Consider the following 20,875-nt stretch of genomic DNA (forward strand, 5'->3'; position numbering starts at 1 on the left):
AGCTCCACCCTGAAGCACATCCCCCACTTCCCACTGAAGCGCTTCCCTTCCTCCTCCATGGCTAGGGGGCCCCTAGCTGCCTGGCTTCTGCCCTGCCTCATCTGGGCCTGGCTGGGTCCCCTGTCTTCTGAGGAAGTACCTCCCTGGGGTCTACCTCTCCTCAAGCATCCCAGCTCCAGCCACCCCAAATCAATCTCTAACTGGCTTTCCCACAGTCTCTACTTGTCCCTGCTCAGTGTCAGTCAGTCAGCCAAGCCCCACCTCACGGTGTGCTTTCTCGGGCTCTGCCCGCAACCACCCATCGGGAGTCCAAAGAAGAAATGACAGTCTGGATGTGCAAGGGCTTGGCTTCTGCAGCTCTGTAAGGCAGGGAGTCCAGATGGGGCTTGGGTATCTCTCAAAAAGCTGCTGATTCTTGGGTAGCTTTCTCCTGCCCATTCAAGGTGGAACCCAGTACTGGGGCGGGGGGAGGATCAAACTCTTCTCCAACCCCCATTTCCTCTCACTCCATCCCAGTGTGCTACTGTCATCACACATGCACACTCGCACACACACACGCGCGCACACACACATACACACACACACACCACACAGCCCCCACCATCCCACCGTGTAACTCAACTGCCCCAGCAGGCTCTTACCAAGATGACGGCGGCAACCACCCCTGCCTCCTTGTTCACCAGCGGTATGACCAGCACTGAGGGGAAGAGGGCAATGAGGCAGTCCTGCAGGGCCAGTGAGGCTCAGGGCCACCGAGCAGGGACCCCAGGAGGGAGACAAAGACTCAGACAAAGGCCAGGACAAAAGACACAGAGAGACCCAGAGGCCCAGTGAAGACAGAGAGCCAGTGACAAAAACAACCCTAACCATGATCCCTACATAGAAGGAAACCCCCTTGCTTGACAACTTTCTTGTGATCCTCCCAGCAGCCCTGGGAGGGAAAGAGGCAAGCAAGGCTGAGCACCCCTGTTCTACTGATCGGGAAACTGAGGTTCAGAAAGGGGAAGTGACTTGCCCAAGATCACACAGCAAGTCAGGTCTCCTGACTCCCAGTCTTGTGCACTTTCCACATCGAGACAGAGGACAGAGACCTAGAGAGACTGAGACATGAGGCAGAAGAGACATGGCGGACAGGGGGCATGGAGAGGAAGAGAAAGAAAAACGGGGACAATGATAGAGAATAAGACAACAACTACAGGCCCATCTGGCAACAGGCACAAGCACATGGTAGCCACAGCCCTCGGCCACTGAGCCCTAGTAGGTGCCAGGCCCTTCACATGCATCATCTTATTTGCTCCTCAAAATGCCCCCTCAAGGTAGGAACTGTTACCCCATCTTACAGTCAGGAAATTGAGGCTTAGGAAGATTAGTGGCACAACAGAGAGGGAATTAGAAGGAGGGATTGCTGGAGGCACGGAGCAAGAGAAAGGAGACAGAGATGAAGATGGGTAGAAGACAGACATGGCCTGGGAGCAGATCCACAACCCTCCCTGCTCCTGCTTGGCTCTCGGCTCTTACCTTGGGTGTCAGGAGCCAGTGGAGCCACCATGCGAGCCAAGGGCTTCCCCAGCAGGTCCGAGGGGCCCAGCCCATTGCAGCTCAGCCGCTTCCGGGAGATCACAGCCTCCCTAAAAAGAAGACATATTCCGCTTCTCAGTTCCTGGATCAAAGAGGAGGGAGACCAGTCTGGGGACACACAGTGGGGTGGACTCTACACATGTGAGGATCTGAACAAGCTGACCTGCCCGGTGGTGGACAAAAACGTGTTCAGCTCCTGGCCCTCAGGTAGAGGAGCAGCCAGCCAGCCTGGCCTCTGGGGCCTCCTGCCGGCCGATGTGGGAAAAGCAGTGCACAGAGCACAGTGCAGAGACCCTAGCAACAACGCGAGCACAGAAAGCAACAGCAGGGCTCAACTTTGGGCTGCAAGGGTCAAATCCTGCCTGTGCTGCTGCTTGATCTTGGGCAGGTGATCTCACCTTCTTGAGCTTCCCAGGAGGAACAAGGATGGGGAGAGGAGAACCCTACCTATCGCCATCCTCAGAAAACAACTGTAGAGCAAGCAATGGCTCTGAGCACCAGAGAGACTGCAGAGGTAGTCACCATAGCTAACATTCACAGAGCTTTTCTTCTATCCCATGCACAGTCTAAGCAACTTCCACAGATGGCTCAGTGTTCCTAACAAGTCTATGGGCTAGAAATTGTCATCACCTCTATTTTCAGGCGGAGACACTGAAGTATAAAAAGAAGTTGAGTAAACTGTGCAAGGTTACATGGCCAATAAGTGCCAGGTTTTGAACCCAAGCACTTGGCACCAGAGTAAGGCTTAACCACTATGCTTGAACCATCCCAAAGGCCTACAGGGTATGAGCCTCCAGCAGGGGACTGGCATATGAGTGGGCACCGAGGCAAGAGAGGTTGGTTGTGGAAAGAATGACTTTCTCCTTGCCCAACCACACAATACTACCTTCCCCCAGATCTCTGGCTCTTCCTGCTTGATTAAGAGCCTAATTTTTCACCAAATGTCACTCCTTGATAATTAATTGTCTTGGCTTCCTCGTCTCTCATGCCACCTCCACATAACTGTGTTTATAGCAACTGTCTGACCTGGACAGGAGAGAAGCTTAAGGGACTGTTACTCTGGTATATGCATTTGGAGTCACTAGCAGGAATCAAAACAGGTCAGATGAGGAAAGGAAGGGGTGGCCTGCAAGTCATTAGATCAGGAAGTCACAACCACTAGAGAAACTGAGGACCAAAGATGTTAGCATCTTGTTCAAGATAACACAGCACTCTGAACCAGACTTGTTCCCTCCTGGCTCCTTCAACCAGTTCAGAATCCACAAGAATTGCAGTGTCTCCCACCTTCCAACCCTCACACCCTGCACCTCTGAAGCTCCTAGAGTGCCACCCTCCAGTTCTGGGCTGGAGAACCCGTAACCAACCTGGGAAGGAGCAGAGACCTAGGATGGCAGGAGGGCAGCATGAGCCTGAGGACTAAATGAATGAAGGCAGGGCTTCATGGAGGCAGGTGCGACCCTCAGCCAGCCAAATCCCACGCAGGTACTTGGCCTCAGGTTATCTGGGTATCTGGGTATCTGGTTACCCGGAAACCACAAGGTGGCGCTGGTTCCCGTGATGCTGGTCACTGAACCCTGCAGCCTCATCCTGGGGACCCTTGACGGTCCCCACTCCTACTCTTAGACCTGGGCTACCTTAGCCTCTCTGTCTCTGTACCCAGATAAACGGCTGTCTTCAGTCTTTCTTCTCTTCTGTACAAAATTCGCTTCTTCTCAGAGCTTATGATTCTCCAGCTGTCACTCATGAGCTCCAGACTCCAGCTCCTCAAAGGCTTTCCCTGTATGTCCCTAAGATGCCCAACAGGCACCCCAGCCTGAACCTGCTCTCTCCACTCCCTTCCCCTGTTGAAGCAGCATAACCATCCACTGGGTGTTTTCCAGCTTGTCTGAAAACTATCCCAGCCCCCTCCCTCTTCCTTACCTCCCCCAGCCAACTGGTGAATCACTTCCACATATCTCACCTTTGTCCACTACTCTATTCCTAAGCCACTGCCTCAATCAAATAGAGACACCTCTCCCTGAACCTTGCCACAGGCCTCCCCAATGAGCTTCCAGCCTCCATCCAATATCTTAAACCCATCCTCCATATGTGAGCAAGAAGACATTTTCTAAATTAAAAACTTCATGGGAAGAGTACCGTGGAGGCACATGCCTGTAACCTCAGCATTCAGGAGGCCGAGGCAGGAGGATTTAGTTCAGCCTGGACTATGTAGTACAGCTTTTGTCTCAACAAAACAAAACAAAGCAAAGTCCTCATAAGAGCATTCTACATAAAACCTTCCATTCTATAGGGCCCTTCTTGGTCAGATTCAGTACTGAGGGCAGAGATGAAGAGGAGATGGACCAAGGACTTGAAGAACCCAACACCATGTGGAGATTGACATGTAGACCCTTACTTGAGTCAGGAGACAAGGACTCTGGCAAAGGGAGGAAGAGCAGGTCCCAACCCACCCAGGGGCAGGATGGGAGTGGGGTCAGAGAAGGCTTCCTGGAGCAGAGGCCTTATGATCAGTCCAGAAGGACTATCGTCCAGACAGGAAATGATGTGCAGGCAAAGAAAACTGCATGTGCAAAGATGAGAAGAATGCAAGCATATTGGAAGGGTCCAGTCACAGAGGCTGCTGTGCTGGATAGTAGAGGGCAAGGAAGGTAGAGGCCAGGGCCCTGGGGAGCAGCAGGAGCCCTGGGAGGGGTTGGAACTAGGGAGGGTAACATCCAAGTTTGATTTCAGACCATCACGCAGCCTACTGGGTAAAGTTCTCATTGGAGGGAGAATCTGCCACCAGAAATCTGGTCACAGTGAAGGCCCCATGGTCTTAGTTGCTCTGACCAAGAAGAGAGAGGCCAGGCTGGTACAGATCACCCTAGACTGGGCCCAGGTCCTCCTCAAGCACTGGGTGGTCCAACAATTCTCAACTTTCCAAAGGCCTTGGCCCCTGCAGCCTGCCTTCCTCCTGTCCCGCACAGACCACGGCACCAGACAGGGATGTGCCAGGCTGTATCACCTCACTCCATCCCCAATCCCCAAGACCCCCTTTCCTCAGCTGCACCCTTCCCCGAACAGCCCAGCCGACCTCCTGAAAGCTTCACAGAATCCCTCAGACTGCAAGGGGGCAAGGCGCGGAGACAGGGGCCTGCCTAGTGATCAGAGACCCCTCGTGGCTTGCCCCCTGCCTTGGTGCCCCGCCCTGCCTCCCTCCAATCCCTCCCTCCCTTCCTCCGTCCCTACTCCCTGCCTCTCCTTCTAGACAGATGCTGGGGGCTGAGTAGGGGACCATCCATACCCCAGGGCCAGCTGTCCAGGCTGAAGGCCAGTGATTCAGCCCTGGGTCCCAAGGTGGTCAGGTCTGTCCTAGTGTAGATAAAGACAGATGGGCACAGGGTAGAGGAGGAATTGGGTGTGGGGTTTTATGACAGTTCCATCCCTTTAACAACTATTTGTTTAATGGAAAAAATCAAGGGGAAGGTGCACTGCTGGTAAGATCAACAGTGTGGAAAGAGCAGAGGGCCCAGGTCCCCCACCTCTCCAAACCCCTGCGTCTTTCTGTTTTTCGTCTCTGATGAGGCCCCTTCTCCTAACAGCCCCTTAACCCCTAGCAGCCCCTCACTGAGCTACACACCCAACTGAGCCCCAGCCTGCGTGTCCAAGCCCTGTAGTGAGCCCTGTACCCCACTGCGCTCCATCTCATCACTGACACCATCCTCCTGGCTGATCCTCCCGCCCCCCTGGGCCCCCCACCACCTCACTGAGCCGTCTGTCTCCTCACTAATCTCCCAGCCTCTCACTGAGCGCCCCCCCACCCCAGTCTCACTGAGCATCAACCTCTCTCTGACCTTTAATCTCTCTCTTGAAGACAAATTGTGATCCAAACCAGGAATCAGCCTTTTTATTCCCCTCCTCTTCCCTGAGAATATGAGAATCGGAGATGGGAAAGGAAGAATTCCAGTGTCCTCCAAGACAGACCACAGTGTCAGATTCTGCACAGAGGGGACACCAGGTCAGGCCTGGGGAAGAAACTTCACAAGTCTGGGCACTGGGACCCCAGATGGTAGGAGAGGCAGACACCAGCCTGGGCTGGTAGAGCAGTGCCCTGGGGCACCTTCCTGCGCTCAGCAGTAGGGAATCAGAGGCTTTGGATGGCAGGAGACACAAAAAGAAGAGGAAAACAGCAGGGTGGGGACTGAAATAGGCTGGGAGATAAGGTAGTGCAGGAGCATCTAGAAGAGGAGGTGAAGCCTTCCAAGATTCTCTCCGCTCTAGCCCTGAGACCCCCTTGTAGTCCCTAGAATTCAGCATCAGCCTTTGACATCAGAATATCCAACCTTATCACTTCACAGAAGGGTGGAGCAAGGCACAGAGAGATAAGCATGCGTCCTCCTAGCATCCTGGGTCTCCTGACTCCCAAAGCCCAAGACTCCTCTTGGACAGACCCACCCCTGGGGAGCCCACTTTCCTCAAGACTAGCTCTCCCTTGGTGCCAGAGACCCAGAGAGCGGGCTTTTGGAAGTGGCCTCTGGCTGGGCCATGAAGGCAGTGACATCGGCTGAGGCTGAGGTGAGGCTAGGGAAGATTCTGGAGGAGGGGGCAAAGGGCAGGAGCAAAGCCTCCAGAAGGCAGAAGAGCAGAACCGTGGAGCAGGGGATGAAGCAGGCCTGGGGGAGCCCGCAGAGCAGTGGGGGAGCTCAAGGGAGCCCTTCACCCCACCGAGGCCCATCTGCACCTGCCCCTTCCCAGTACCACCCCCCCGTCTATTCCCTGCCCCTTCCTTTGGACTTTGTCTGACTTTATGACCCGGCTTCCACTTCACACCGGCTGCTGTTGCCTACCAGTGGCCCAGCTTTTCTGGAAGAATTCCCCTTCCCCTACCACTCTTCAGCCTACTGGCAGGTGCCTCCACCCGCTGATAGGACCAGAGCCACAGGATTAAACCAAAAGAAACCTGACCAGCCCCACCCATGTCACAGAAAAATGTCTGAGTCCAGAAGGAAAATAATTTTCTCAGTACCCGAGGGTAATTATTTGTTGGACTTGGAAGTGGAGGGCAACTAGTAACCACCAGCAGCTTCTGTGGCGGGCCCCGTGCTAAGGCCATGCACCTACGATCTCATTAAGCCCATAGGCCCTTAGGGTGGGATACATCGAGGCAGGGATGGGGCTGGGCTAGATTGCAAGCCTGTCCGGTTCCCATTCCAGTGCTCTTCCCTCTTCCACACACCTAGGTCTCAAACCCTGTCCTGTGGGTGCCCAAGAGTGGGGGCCCAGACAGCTCTGGGGCCTTGCTGCCTTCATAGTGAAAGCAGGCTCACCAGCAGACCCCATTTGCCCCACACAAAGGTGGACAGAGCTTCCAGAGAGAGTACTGGGCCTGAACCTTCACTCCCAGTCCTGTGGGTGCCTGCCCTGACCCCTCTTTTTCCTTCCTTCCTCACTGCCCTGCCCCAGCCTCCTAGAACCTCTGACCCCTGTACCCAGCAGGCATTCACGACCCAACTCCACCGAGCTTTGGGCTAATTGCATTTGTACATTTGCTTTTGATTGCCTTTTTTTCTTTGTTCAGAGGCGTCACTGGGTCTGAAGGGATTGTAGGGAGGATGCAGAATGGACTGCAGATAGAAAGGACCTGAGTCCCCTCAAAGATACCTGCATTGCAGATGACCCCCCACTTCAGGGCAGTAGACAGCCTGAGGGGCATCGGCAGGCAAGAGGGGCAGGGCAAGGATGCTCCCTCCTGCCTCCTGAGACCACTTTCTGCATCCTTCCCAGCAAGGCCTCCCTGGCAGAGCTGAGCTGGTAATAAAGCTCTTTAGAATTCAGATGAGAGGCACTGGATCTGAGGAGAAAAGGGGACATTACAGCATTTTCTTCCTTAAGATTCTGAAGGACTTCCAGTCCTACCACATTGTCCTATAGATGGAACTCAGAGGCCAGAAGGGAGAGTCTGGCTTTGTTCACACAGTCCTTGAGGGGAGAAGGTACCAGAAGCTGAAGGGAGAGTGTGGCCCATTTGGATACTCCCCCACCCCCACCCCCACACAACTCAGGGCCGGGAAAGGAGGTGAGGAGGCTCTGAGCTGTTGGAGAGGAGCCAGCTACTGCTATGAGGAAGGGCCAAGGAGAGACCACCCTCCTAGAATAAGGGTTCCAGGGGCTGGGAGCGGTAGACTCCGGACCACAAGACCAGGATCTCCAGGCAGAATTATTTCCATGGCTTCTGTAAATTGTGAGTAGCTGGCCAACCTCAGGAATGCCTGGAAAAGTCACGTCCTCTTCTCCTAGGGTACACAGAGCTGTCTGCTGGGAACATCCCACTTTGTCCTCAGCTCCCAACCGAGTGCTACTGGACCCCACAGGGGCCCTTTGTTCAGTTCTTGGAAAACAATGGCAGGTGCCCAGAGCCAGCCTCCTCTCCACCTGCTGTCTTGCCCTTCCATGCTTTCTCGTTGACAAGTCCCACTTCTCACTGTCCCCTGAACGGCCAGGAGCCAGGAGACCCATGTCCCAGGACACCAGACTTGGCTCTGCGTCTCACTTGGTATGTGGCCTTGAACATCTCACAACATTGGCCCATCTGGAAAATGCGGGGGCTGAATTCAGTGGGCTCAGAGGTACCAGGGGACCATAGGGCTCTGGGCCCATCTTCTAGAGTCTCTCATTCTGATACACTGTCATAATGATAATTACGGATCAGGCTGGATTGTTTCTTTTCTTTTTTTCCTAGTACTGGGAATTTGAGCCCAAGTCCTCATACGTGCTAGGCAAGCACTCTAACCACTAAACTATGCCCTCAGTCCTTTTTATTTTGTTTTCTAATAGGGTCTTGCTAAGTTGCCCAGGCTGGCCTCAAATTTGGGATCCTTCTGCCTCAACTTCCTGTGTAGCTGGCATTACAGGGATCAGGCTGTTTTAGATATTTTACGTATATTAAGTGCCATCAATCCTCTGTGAAACACTATAAGCACTATTACCACCATCTCACAAACAAGGAAAATGGGGCACAGAGAGGTTCTGTAATTTGTCCAGATTTACACAGCTAGTAAACAGGAAGCTGGGATTTAAACCCCGGCAGTGAGTCTCCAGAACCCTCGATCAGATGCTGTCTCTGATCTCCTTGCTCTCAGACTCAGAGGGTTGGCACCATGCGCTCCTGCAGGCCCTGTATTCCGTGGTCCCAAGGATTGTCATACTGTACTGGAATTTGACAACAGATACCATAGCCCAGGCCTTCTGAGATTCCACTCAGCAGCCACCGAAATTGGGGAGAAAACCTATCAGTTGGCACTTTCTCCATTCCCCTCCACTTCCCCAGTGCAAGAAGAGACATTGCTTCTCCTCTTTTATGCAGCGGACAATAAACTGGCCAAAGAATTACTCTGGCAGAGACACTGGGGTCGAGATTGGAAGAGGAAGTTCAGACCAGGTGACCCCAGAAGGTGCCCCATCCCTGAGAATCCTGGCTGTGCAACTGGGCAATGGGGTGCAGGGAATGGCTTACCGGACTTTGCCCTCCTGCGGCAGCTCATGGTGAGGGTCCTCACACACCAGCCGGGACTCCCCATCCAGCAAGTAGGTGTAGACCGTCTCCTAGGACAAAAGGCACCTCCTGTGAGACCCTAAGGAGAGGCTCCCATTGCCCCATCCCTGTATGTATACAGGGGCCTATAGGGCAAAGCCACAGGCCCTTAGGAGCAGAGTGCTGGTTCTTGTTTGCATCTACTCCCCCGTCATTCTTTCTCTTCTTTTTTTTTTTTTTTTTCCTTTTTTAAGGCAGGGTCCGACTCTGTAGTTCAGGCTGGCCTTGAATTTACTATATAGCGCAAGCTGTCCTTGAACTCACAGCAATCCTCTTTCCTCGCCCTCCAGAGTGCTGAGAGTCCCCCATTGTTCTAACATGACAAAACACCCTCATACACTGAGCACCCATCTCTGCTTGCAACAGGTTCCAGGCAAATAGTAACCCACAAACGTGCCAATCCTTAACAATCACCCCAAATCCAAGGTACTTGGGAAAGAGTTGAAAGGCCTTAGGTGCAGGCAAATCACCCACTGGGGGAAACTCCTCTGCCTGGCTCTGGGCTCTGGTATTCAGCAGTGTCTCAGCATCCATTCTGGGCCACACCAAGGACAGAGCTTAGGGTGGCCCAGGAGACTTCCTCCTGCCTGTGAGACTCATGACTGAGTCCAGGAGAGGAGTGCAAAGAGGGTACTGCACCCATCTTCTGTGGGGTCCTGGAGGGCTTCCTGGAGGAAGTGACCCCCAACATATACCTGAGTGGGAATTAGACTCTGTGGGGAGTGGGTGGGTCCCAGAATTGGCTCTCAGGCCAAGTAGCCCATATCCACGAATGTGCACAGGTGTAAAGAGCTCACAGCACTTAGGGACTGACAGTGAGGAGACAGGCATGAGGGGCTGGCTAGGCCTGAGGAGGGCTGAGCCCGAAGGACCTCAGAAAGAGAGTGGGGGAGGAGGTGGCAACAGCCAGACATCAGCCTATTAGTATTTTGGGAGGATCACTCCCCAGAGTGAGATCAAAGCTCTTGAAGTTCTCTGATCCTCCCTCCTGAAGGCCCAGAGCTGGCCAGGGCCTCAGTGCCAGGCCATGTCTTGGCAGAAGTAACTCCCCTCTCTGAACCATAGACAAAAAGTCACCTTCCCTCCAAGCAGAACTGGTGACCCGTAGGGATCCCTGACCTCTGTTCTGCACAGCCTGGCTGCACAATTCTGTCATTTTCTCCACGGGAGGCCAGAGGGGCCTCAGGGAGGCCTTCAGGAGGAGGTGGCATGGTGCTAGGTGTTGACGGCCCAAATTCAGTGTGTTCCCTCAGCAGAAGCAGAGCCTGTGACTGTGAGGGGCCGGTCCTGCCCACACCCTCCTTGTCCTGGGCTGTCCCCGCCAGGCCCCCAGGAGGTGCCCCAGCACTGTCCAGAGACAATGAGCCACTTCAGAGGTGGCATGGAGTGGGAATGACAGGCCTGAGGGGGTGAGCAAGAGTTCCTAGCAAGGTCTGATGCCTCCTCATCCTCCTGGGATGAAGGTCTGGGTGGCAGTTCTGGGATAAAAAATTCCACCGGAGAGTCCAACTCCCCCATGTCCAGCCTCTTCCTTGTCATGACTTTCAGCACCTGAGGGCCAGCGATATCGGGGGCAAGTAGATTCAGAGCTGCCCAGGGGCACACACACACAGCCTTGGCAGAGAGCCAAGTGGTGGAGGGGGACAGATTTTCACTTCACTTCTGGATGCCCGCGTCTCCCACCCCCTCACTTTCAGCCCTCTGGGTTAAAATTAGCCAAGTTTATGGGAGAGAGGGAGGGAACCATTTCAGACACATCAGCACATCTGCATGTGGGGCTGCCCGCACAATGGGTGCTGATGAGGAAGCCAGGTGCCGGCAGCTCTCCACCCTCTTGGGGGGGGACCCTTCCCGGCTCCCTACTTCCTGGGCAGGGTGACTTCAGCTCCCTCATCTCCCTGGGGCCCCAGCCCCCCACCCGCAATCAGGCCAGGGCTCCCTTCTGTCAGGGCATCCCTAGCTCATTATAGGTCTCCTGGGTAGGCCAGTGTGCGTTCCCAGGAACCTCCTGGCTTGGGTCACGATTGTCACCCCAGATTCAGGGCTGCTTAATCCAGTGCAGGATCACTAAACTAGCACAGGGTACCACGCCTGTGAAAACCCCGCGAGTCTCCTCCTCCCCAATCCCAAGCCAGCCTCAAGATATTCAGGGAAGGCCCCCTGGACACTGACTTCCTAGCTTCCCCTATCTTCGCTTTCCAGATGTGCCAGATGTTGCCTCTGTCCCATCCCTCTCTGGGAGAATATATTTTGGGGCGCCAATACACCACCCACTTCCTACCAATTTCACACCCAATAGGCTCAGTCATTATCCTCCCTCCTGGGCGCTGAACTTCTAGGAGGCTTTGGGAAGGCAAAGCTGAGGAGAGGGAATGGCGGTGCCTAGGTGCCAAATCCCATTTGTCCCTGTCATGCTGTGTGACCTTGAGGGAAGTGCCCGCCCTCTCTGGGCCCCTGAAGTTCATCCATCATGCAGATTCAGGGACAATGGGCTCTGTTGAGGCGGGAAGGTCGCATCCTGAGTTGGCTGCCATTTCCTGGAGCACAAGCTGCCCTTGGTTGATGGTTAGAGTAAGGGAGAGGACATTCAAGGCCTCTAAGAATCAGTTTGGGCATCTCCTTCTCTAGGAAGTCTTCCTGCTCTTGGGTTGGACAGACTCCACCCTGCAGGTACACAAAGTCCTCTAGGTCCCTCTACCTAGCACAATTGAGACCCTGCTGCTTTGGGCCTCCAGAGCTGGTTCATTTGCCTTTCTGCCTAAAGGATGAACAGTGGCCACTGAAGTCAAGTTGAGGAGTGGTCTGAAAAGGGACACCGTTCCCCTAGCTAGACATTTGGGGCCCAGGTGACTATGGTTACCACCCTCTACCTGCCCCATACCTGCAACCCCATTCATGGCATTAGGATGGTTACAAAGGGATGCTTAAGGGTTGGGGTTGCCAAAGGTTACTTTGTCCATCCTCCTGTCTCCAGACAGGACACTTCGCCCGATGCAGATCCATTCATCAAGGCTGAGCCCTCTAGCCCTTCTCAGGCCCGGCATCTCAGAAGCTCTTCATGTCCACCCTCAACCTCTCCGGCTGCACATATTCCAAAACCCACCTGACTCCACCATATCCTGTTATCCTAGGTGAATCCCTTCCATCATCTGTTTTTCCATTAACCTTTAAGGCCCTTCTGGCTGAGACACTGCAGGCTTCCTATGTAAATTCATTCTTCCAGGCTCAGCCTTAGCGCTCAGCCTCCCAGCCCTGTCAGGACACACACGCAGACCCTCTGCTGTTCCTTGACCCTGTGTTGTCAAGTCCCATGTAGGGCTGGACATAGGTGTGGGGTAGGTGGGACTTGCAGGGTAAGAATGGGCACCTACCACTCTGGGGAGCACGGCTGAGAGGGCCTCTTTGGCAGCCCGTCGCAGGCCAACAATATCGATGACGGAGCCCAGGGTCAGCAAAGCATCCTAGAAGAGAGGAAAGGGCAGTGAGGAGCTTGGCTGGGCAAGCCAGGGTGGCAGCATAGCTCCAGAGGGCTGTGAACACAAAACCCTCGTTGAACACAAAACCAGCCACACGGGTAGGTAACTGTGGCCTTCCAAAGTCAGAAGATTCTGGTTGACGACCAGAAGCTTGTGTCTCCCCAACCCCCAAATGCCAGGTACTTGGGAATCTCAGAGTTCACCAGCATTAGGGCCATAGGAAGTCCAAGTCCCTTCACCTCACAGTCAAACTGAGGCTCAGAGAAGGGACAGGGACCTAAACAAGTTCTCACAGTAAAAGAGGTCAAGTTGTCCTTTCATGGAGGACAACTCTGGCGTAGAAGGAAAAACTCAAGCCTCTATGTTAAAACAAACCAAAAATAAGCAAACAACAAAAACCCACCCAAAATTAAATGCTAGCTTCACTATGTATTAGCAGTGTGTGCCTGGTGAGTCACTAAGACTCAATCTTCTGCCTGTAAATTGGGAGCAAACATGGCTGTCACCCTCAGGAGCTGGCTGACATAAAGACAAAATGAAACTGAGCATCAAATAATGAAAATTAAAATGAAGCTGAGCATTAAAGTTACCTCCAAGAGAGCCCAGCAAAGATTAGGTGCTTGGCAGAATGCTTGCTACAGTTAGGACCCTGAATTCTCCCCAGAAGGGAGGAGGTCTCACTAAGTCTCATGTTATAACTAAGGATCCAGGACAGCCTAAATGCCTAGCTGGGCCACCCCAGTAGCCAGAGGAAGGGAAGGAAACAGCAGCCTTGACTGCCTCACAGTCTTCCCATCCCAGAACTGGGCCCTGTCCTTGGAGAGCCGGAACAGAGACAACAAAGGTCCCTGCTTCTCGCTTTACAAACTTGGCCAGAGCTGTGAGGATCAAAGAGAAAGGTAACGGAACAGGGGATCCAAGGCCAAGGCAAGATCATGACTCACACCATCCACTCAGCCACACTCTCTCTAAGCCCTTGGAAGTCCTTTCTGATGTCTTCCCTGCAGATGGCTGCATCTGTATTCAGAAAAAAAGTGAGCCTGGGGTAGTAGCTCACACCTGTAATGCCAGCACTTGGGAGGCTGAGGCAGGGGGATTGTGAGTTTGAGGCCAGCCTGAGCTATATAACGAGTCCAAGCTCACATGAAAACAGTAGAAGACTGAGTCTTAGTAGACCACAAGTTCAACACATCTGAGTGAAAGAACATAGTGTAAGCATGGCTGGTAAAAACAAAAATGCTGAAATTGCAGGCTATAGAAATAGAGATCAATTAACCCAGGTAGGGAAGATGCTGGTTCCTCCACTTCTGTCATCTGGTTCAATTACCCTGGATTCATTGCTTCCCAAGTAAGGACAAGATGAGCCTCATCCAGCGATGTGATCCAGGTAAGGAGGGAATTGGAAACCAAGTCTTGCATGTAACTAAGCCCGGACAACCTAGGGCAGCTTAACTTACAGCAGAGCAGACTCTGTTATCACTCTGACTCCAAATTCCCGCACAACCAGTGTGTGGCTCTGAGACAGCTCAGGGACCCAAGGGTTACAAAGGAGTGAAATAGGATTTCATCCATCCAGTGGAGTAAAGGACATTCTTCCCAGCAGAGCCATGCTACAAAGGCAGAGGCCACCAGGAGAAACTAAGGGAGCAAGCTCCCCATCCCGAGGGTGCACAAGAAAGAGCCAGATGCCCATTTATCAGAAAAACTGCCAAAGGGAGTCGTGCATGGTGACCAGGCTTCAGCTTCACATTTCATTCCTGGGTCTCCTTGGCTACAGTTTCCTCCTCCACGCCCATCCCACTCAATGCAGAGCTCCCGGGAGGAGCGGGCAGCAGAGGCCTCCTCCCCCGATTCCGACTAGCCACTGCTTCCCCCAGCTTCCCTCTGATCTCTCCCAGTGCTCCTGGATGAAGATACGTCTTGCTCATGGAGAGATGTCTGCCCTCGGACATCCGAAGCTGCTGACTCCAAACCACAAGGCCCCCAAACTGAGCAATTTCCCCCCTTGCCCCTCTGGTGCCGCACTTCACAGTTCACACATCCAGCTGCAGACCTCTACATCCCCACGGACACCCGCATGCTCCTCCGTAGATACACTTATCCCACCCCAACCCTCCTCACACACGTACATGGGCTCTCACAAGTACAGCTACTTCTTCATGGATTCCCAGGCAAGGGCTCCAAGGGCTCACACAGCAGCCACACAGGTAACTGTGGCCTTCCCAAGCCAGCGCTGATGACCAAAGCAGGAAGAGCCGATGTCTCAAGCAATCTCAAAACATAATCTTCCAGACCCAGGCTCCCCAGACTGGGGCTCAATGGCAGGACAGTGATGGTGCTGGAGTAGACGTACTGCAGCCTGGAGGTAGGGGGTTGTCAAGCTGACTCCTGAGAGGCTCTGCCCTCAATGACACCTGACGTGTGTGCTGGGGAAGTTGAGAAAGAGGGCCCAAGGCAATGGAGTAAGCCTGATAGAGGGGAGAAATTTTTCAAAGCCACAGGTTTTAGTGTTCCCATTTGATAGATGAGAAAACTGAGGCTCAGGGAGAAACAATGATGCATCTGTGTTCAGCCAGCTTATCAGAACACAGCCAGATGCAGAACCCAAATCCCTGGATCTCCAGCCCCTGTCTGGCTCCAGCTCAGCACCCATCTCCCGCCCCAGGGTGGCTTAGAGAGAAGAGCCTGTCCTTTCTTCTGATTGGTAGGCACCTCAACCTGCCCTTTGCATTGATTGGGGGATGCTCTTAAGTGTCCTTTACTGGAATTGGTGGTTGCCTGTCTGGCCTTTGTTCTCATTGATCAGTTTTCTGTGACTTTTTAGGCCAAGGGCAAAATAATGGCAAGGTGAGGGGCAGGAAAAGAAAACTGAGGGGCAGCTGCAAGGAAGGGCTTCATATCTTTGGCCAGAGTAGGCTGAATGCAGACTTGGCCAGTGAAGTCCAGGGGTCTCTGCCTGGTATCCACCCCTCCATCCACCTCCGAGCTCTGCATGTCCACCCTAGTAGTAGGGGATGTTGGGTATAGGAACTGCAGCTGCACAGGGCAGCTTAGGACCTGCTGTCCAAGAGGCCTTCATAGTTTGCTCAAATGCCACCTGCTCCATGAATCTTCCCCAGTTTTCAAAGCAACCTCATCTCCTCTGCATCAACTCAGAAGATAAAACAGCTCAAAGCCCAAAGCCAAGAGTTCAAGGGGGTAGAGTGGCTGCTTCAGGAAAGAGTTGGTGGGGAGCAGCTGCAAATAGGAAGTGGGAAAATTCCTGAATTGGAAACAGAGGTGGGGAGCCAGGCTTATCCCTGGCTAGAGCCTCAGGAATCATAAAAGGAAGAGAGAAAACAGTCTACACATGTCAGGCAAATGCAAGATTGCCACACGTGCATCTCTGCCCATTTCTGTGTGCACACACCCTTACCAGACATGCACACACAGAAATGCAGCTGTATACACACAAGCAAGCATTCCGGCATGTGCACACACAGAACCCCAGCTCAGAGTGGGGTGAAGGAGGTCACATTTCCTGCCCTTGCAGAGTTTTGAACAAACACCAGTGTGGCTATCAGCATAGCAACCAAGTCATTTCCCAGACCCCAGGGGAGAATCTGTGGTGTGTAGAAAAGAACAGAGATTTCCAGTGCTGTTCCAGATTGATGACAGAAGTTCTGTGTGGCCTCAAACATGTCCCTTTCCTCCTCTGAGCTTTGGTTTTTCTCATTAGTAAAAGTGGATCTTTCCAGTTTTCCTTTATATAGTTCTATGTTTTTCTTTTTAATTCACTGATGTTGAGTGAGTGGATGGGTGGATGGGTGGATGGATAGACATCAGGCGAATGGGTAGACAGATGCCTAATGAGCAGGTGGTTGTTGGGTGGATGAGTGAGTGGGAAAATGGGTGAATAGATGGATGGGAGGATGGTGGGTGGATGGACAATTAGGTGGGTAGGTAAAGGAATGGATGAGTAGATGGATGGATGGAGCCTTCCTGTTCTCCCGGCCGCTCTGTGGTCTGAGGTAGGGCCATCAGCACTGTAGACACAACCATTCCCACACAAGTCTTTCTCCCAGCTGCTAAGAGAAATCTCTTCTGAGTCAGGGCTCAGCTGAAGCCAGGCCTAGGGCTCTGAACGGGGCCAGGTTGGCATTTCTGCACTAATTTAGAGAGAGTGGAAGGTCTGAACTGGATCACTTCTAACTCCTTCTTAAACCCTAAGATTATGAAAACAGAGACCCCAAGGTCTCTGTTGGACCCTGTCCCATTTAGAGCCACCAGCACAAGCATTGGTGGCTTTCTTGAGGGTCAAGATCATTGTCACAAGCAGCTCTCCCATCTCATCTCCATGAGACTCGCCAGGTCTGTCTCACCGCCACAGTCCCTCCTATTGCTCTCTCTGCTGCCTGGCACCTAGACCAACACCTCCCGCTCTGGAATGAAAACTCACAGAACCCTTCTTGCTGGCCTGCAAGAAAGTAATAACATCAAGCTCAAGAGTCAGGGAGGCTGAGGCAGGAGAAGCACAAGTTCAAGCCCAGCCTGGGGAATTTAGCAGTTTAGTGAGATCCTGTATCAAAAAATATTTTTTTTAAAGAGCTGAGATGTAGCTTAGTGTGAAGGCCTTAGGTTCAATCCTCAATACAACAAGAAAGAAAGAAAGAAGGAAAGAAAGAAAGAAAGAAAGAAAGAAAGAAAGAAAGAAAGAAAGAAAAAAGAAAGAAAGAGGGGCCAGGGTTTTAGCCCAGTGTCAAAAGTGCAAGGACCAGAGTTCAACCCCCTGTACAAAAAAGAAAAAGGAGGAAGTGAAATGCCCCGCCCCTGACACTCAAGCTGTGTCACTGGTACTGTCCATTCCATTCCATTCCAACTACACTTTTGCCAGGTGCCCTATATGACAGAGGGCCAGGTTCCTCTCGAGGCTCCTCTGCTTGTATTTCTCTTTCCTCCCCTCTGGGCTAGGCTCTTCTACTCTCTCTGTGTGGATCTCTCTGCCTCTCTCCATGATTCCCTCAGGTGATGTTCATCTGTGCCACACACTGCCCTCCTGTCTGGCCTCTGAGTTGCAACAGCTTTGCTACCTCCAAACCCTTGCTCTCCCTCCGGATGGCCTGTCCTCCCCTCTCCATCTCTCTCCTGTGTATCCCCTGCCCCTACCCACTCTTTTTTTCTCTCTCTCTCATTGAGTTTATTGGTACATTTTAGGTACACAGTACAGTTCCATTCATCACTGGGATCCTCTACCTCTACATGGCAGGTCTTGGTTCTCACTTTTCCCCTTGTCCCTGCCCTCCCTTCACCCCCTCCTCCCCTCTCCCTTTACAAACACTTTTCCCCCACCCACTCTTGTCTGTCCTGCCCTCTCTTCTCCCAAACCTCCAGGCAGTCATCTTGGGAACTTGGGGGAAAAGCATCTGACCCAAAATGGGCACCCACAGAATGGGGGAGCTCAGGTAGGTGGCCATGATGAAGAAAACGAGGGTGCCAGCCACAGATGCCACTTATATCTCTTTTGCTTCCTGTCTCCTGTTCTGGTGGGCAGCATACACATTCTCCACTCTTCCAGGAGAATGAGACCCTCCCTCAGAAGGCAAAGGAAAACTTGTCCATCTCTCTGCCCAGCATACGCCTACCATTTAGAGGGACTGGTATAGCTCCCCTCCTTGGACTAGAGAAGCCCCCTTTGCCTGAGCCTTAGACCCCAGCCAGAGCCCAGCCCCCTAGGCTTCCTTTGTGGCTCCTCTTAGCCTTCCAGCGTGCCCAGCCCCCAGGCAGAAGACAAGGAAACAGGACTAGGCGGTTCCTCCTCCTCCTCTCTCCCTTTCTCCCTCCCCGCCCGCCCACGCCTGCCACCTGCCCAAGGAGCCGCCTCTGGCAGACACTGTGCCTGAAATACTCACAGAAGAGCCACTGTGTGTGCAAATATCTTGCACCCCCAGACCTCCCCTCGATATGGATGAGCTGGACCACGGAGAAGAGCAAAAAGGAAAGAGGCTTGGTGACTAGTGGGAGACCTAACCTGGAGGGGAGGCACGACGGAGACCCAGGTCAGAGCTAGACTAATTCAGATGTCAGTGCCTTGTTTCAATCAGGCTTTGGGGAAGAGAAGGCAACTTTCTCAAGCATTGATTGTGGTTACAGGTGTCCCTGGTGATTCTCCAACTGTAGCATGCACCAGAGTCACCTGAGGGCTTGCTAGACTAGAGTGCTGGGCCCCACACCCAGTGTTTCTGCCCCATTTCCGGATGACACAATGCTGCAGGAACCACACCTTGAGATCCATTGACTTTCTCTGCTCCCCCTTCCCATAGCCCTGGGAGGTGCTGTTTGATCAAGACAGTATATAGGCAAAGGGAGTAAGGACAGGCAGGAGTGGCCACACTCATTTGGGGAACCCTCTGAATGCAAGTCTATGCCACTTTGCCCACTGAAGGGACACCACGGGGAAGACCCTGAGAGAGGGAAGGGGCAAGGAAGGGGAGAATGAGATGGGCCGGTGGTAAGAGGGAGCACAGGCTCACCTGCAGTTCCGGAGCCCAGCCCTACAGGGAGCCTCAGCCCTCCCCCTGCTTTATCCTCCTCCCTCCCCTTCTCCCATCTACTCCACCCCTCTCCTGCCCGCCCTGCCACGTCTTCGCAGACTCTGGCTTCAGTTGTTACTCCAACAGGGCCGCGTCTCCAGCCTCCGAGCCACGCTGGAGACACGTGCACTGTAGAATACACCTGCGCCTCTCCCAGGCCTCCAGTGAGTGTCCCGGCCTCCCTCGTGAGCTTGGCCTTGGCGTCAGCACCTCCCTTCCCACGTCCACAGCCAGCTCCTGCTGGGCCTCCCGCCCTGCTCCAGTCAGTCCCAGCGCCTACTCTCGCTCCTACCAACTGTCCCAGGCCCCGATGGATCCATCCATCAGGCTAGGATGGAGGCGAGGGCGAGAAAGGGGAAGGAACAGGGAGGGAAGGCAGAGTTTAGAGGCAAGGTTGGATATTTGAAGGTGCAATCATTTCTCCGGGGGCCTGACTCAGTTCCGATCCTGGGGTTCAGAGTTAGAGGAGGAAAGGGTACAGGAACAGGAAACAGGAACAAAAACTGAGGCAGGAGCTGAGGGTGGGAGGAGGACCTGACCCTGTAAGGAAGACACTAGACATTAGATCAAGCTAACAGGCTCACTCAGGGCATCCCCACTACCCTCACCTTCATCTTCCTCATCTATGTGGTAGAATCAACAGTGGCTCCATCCCTGTCTCCTGAGCGTGTCACCAGCAGCCCCTTCCCCACCGCCACCCAAGTCATCTTGATCTTCTACCACCTCTACCTCTCCTGTCTCCTGGCCTAGGGCCCCTGAGGGCACAGCTGGGCACAATGGGGCAGTGATAAAGAGGCAGGTGGAACAAACACAGCGTAATCGAGAGTCAGGCCTCAGAGAAGCGAGGGCAGCTAGGTGGGTGAGCAGTCATCCCCAGAGAAAGCAAGCAAGGAACAGGGCCTGGCTGGGAGTCTGTGCCCTGAGGGAGGGCTTGGTGAGTTGTGGTCCTCCAGCCCTGGTTCCAGGACCCTGAATGTCTGTGAAGCTTTCTATCTCCACCCTCACATGGCCTCCATGGTGGGTGGGGAGCTGGACAAAACAAGACCCAGCCTCCACGAGCCAAGCATGGAGGCCCCAGCAGGGGAGGAGCAGGAGCTTAGTGAGCAGCTGGACCAGTCTCAGGAAAGAGAGGCACATCCCTCAGGAGGCAGTGGCCACAGGAATAAATGATGACCTCCTTTCTCTTCACTGTCCTCTCTTCCTGGGACCCTATCAGCCATGCTCCTGGGCACAGAACTGTGTATGTCAGGATGTTGCCACCCTTTCTCATTTGGCTCCCTATCATACTGGGGGTGCTTAGAGGCAGAGGTTGTGGCCTGTTTCTCTCTAGGACCCCAGCATCACTCAGCCCCTCATAGGAGTCAGTACACATTTGCTGATCTGTGAAGTCCTGAGTTCCCAAGGCTGCCAAGCTGTGAAGGGTAGATGCCATCTGTGAGCAGAGGGGCAGGTCCTGTGACCCCTGTGAGGGTGTCTTGTTTTGAGAGCTCTGGTGACCTTTCCAAGGGGTGTCTCCAGGCTACCGGGACCTTTGTGCTTTAGGGTCCTCTCCTGGCACAGAAGGGGTGGGACCTGTTGGTCACAATGAAGGGGCTCTTCCAGAAGAGTGAGTGGGTGACCTCGCCTCCTCCAGAAAGCTTTTCTGCCCACCTGGTGACCTGTCCTGAAATCCTTCCTACAGA

General features: G+C 53.5%; 1 protein-coding gene across 1 annotated transcript in view; it reads right to left on the minus strand.

Annotated features, from left to right (window-relative positions):
• Positions 1-20,875, minus strand: part of Pde2a (phosphodiesterase 2A) — a 53,205-nt gene that overhangs the window by 17,114 nt on the left and 15,216 nt on the right. The window contains exons 5-8 of the mRNA XM_033763932.1: positions 12,520-12,609; positions 9,071-9,159; positions 1,519-1,628; positions 642-697 (exon numbers count right to left, since the gene is read on the minus strand). Coding sequence (XP_033619823.1) covers positions 642-697; positions 1,519-1,628; positions 9,071-9,159; positions 12,520-12,609 — 345 coding nt within the window. The remainder of the gene's footprint in view (positions 1-641; positions 698-1,518; positions 1,629-9,070; positions 9,160-12,519; positions 12,610-20,875) is intronic.

This window comes from Fukomys damarensis, unplaced genomic scaffold, assembly GCF_012274545.1.
Source record: "Fukomys damarensis isolate Sample0158 unplaced genomic scaffold, DMR_v1.0_HiC HiC_scaffold_16, whole genome shotgun sequence".
In the NCBI taxonomy this organism is placed as follows: Eukaryota; Metazoa; Chordata; class Mammalia; order Rodentia; family Bathyergidae; genus Fukomys; species Fukomys damarensis.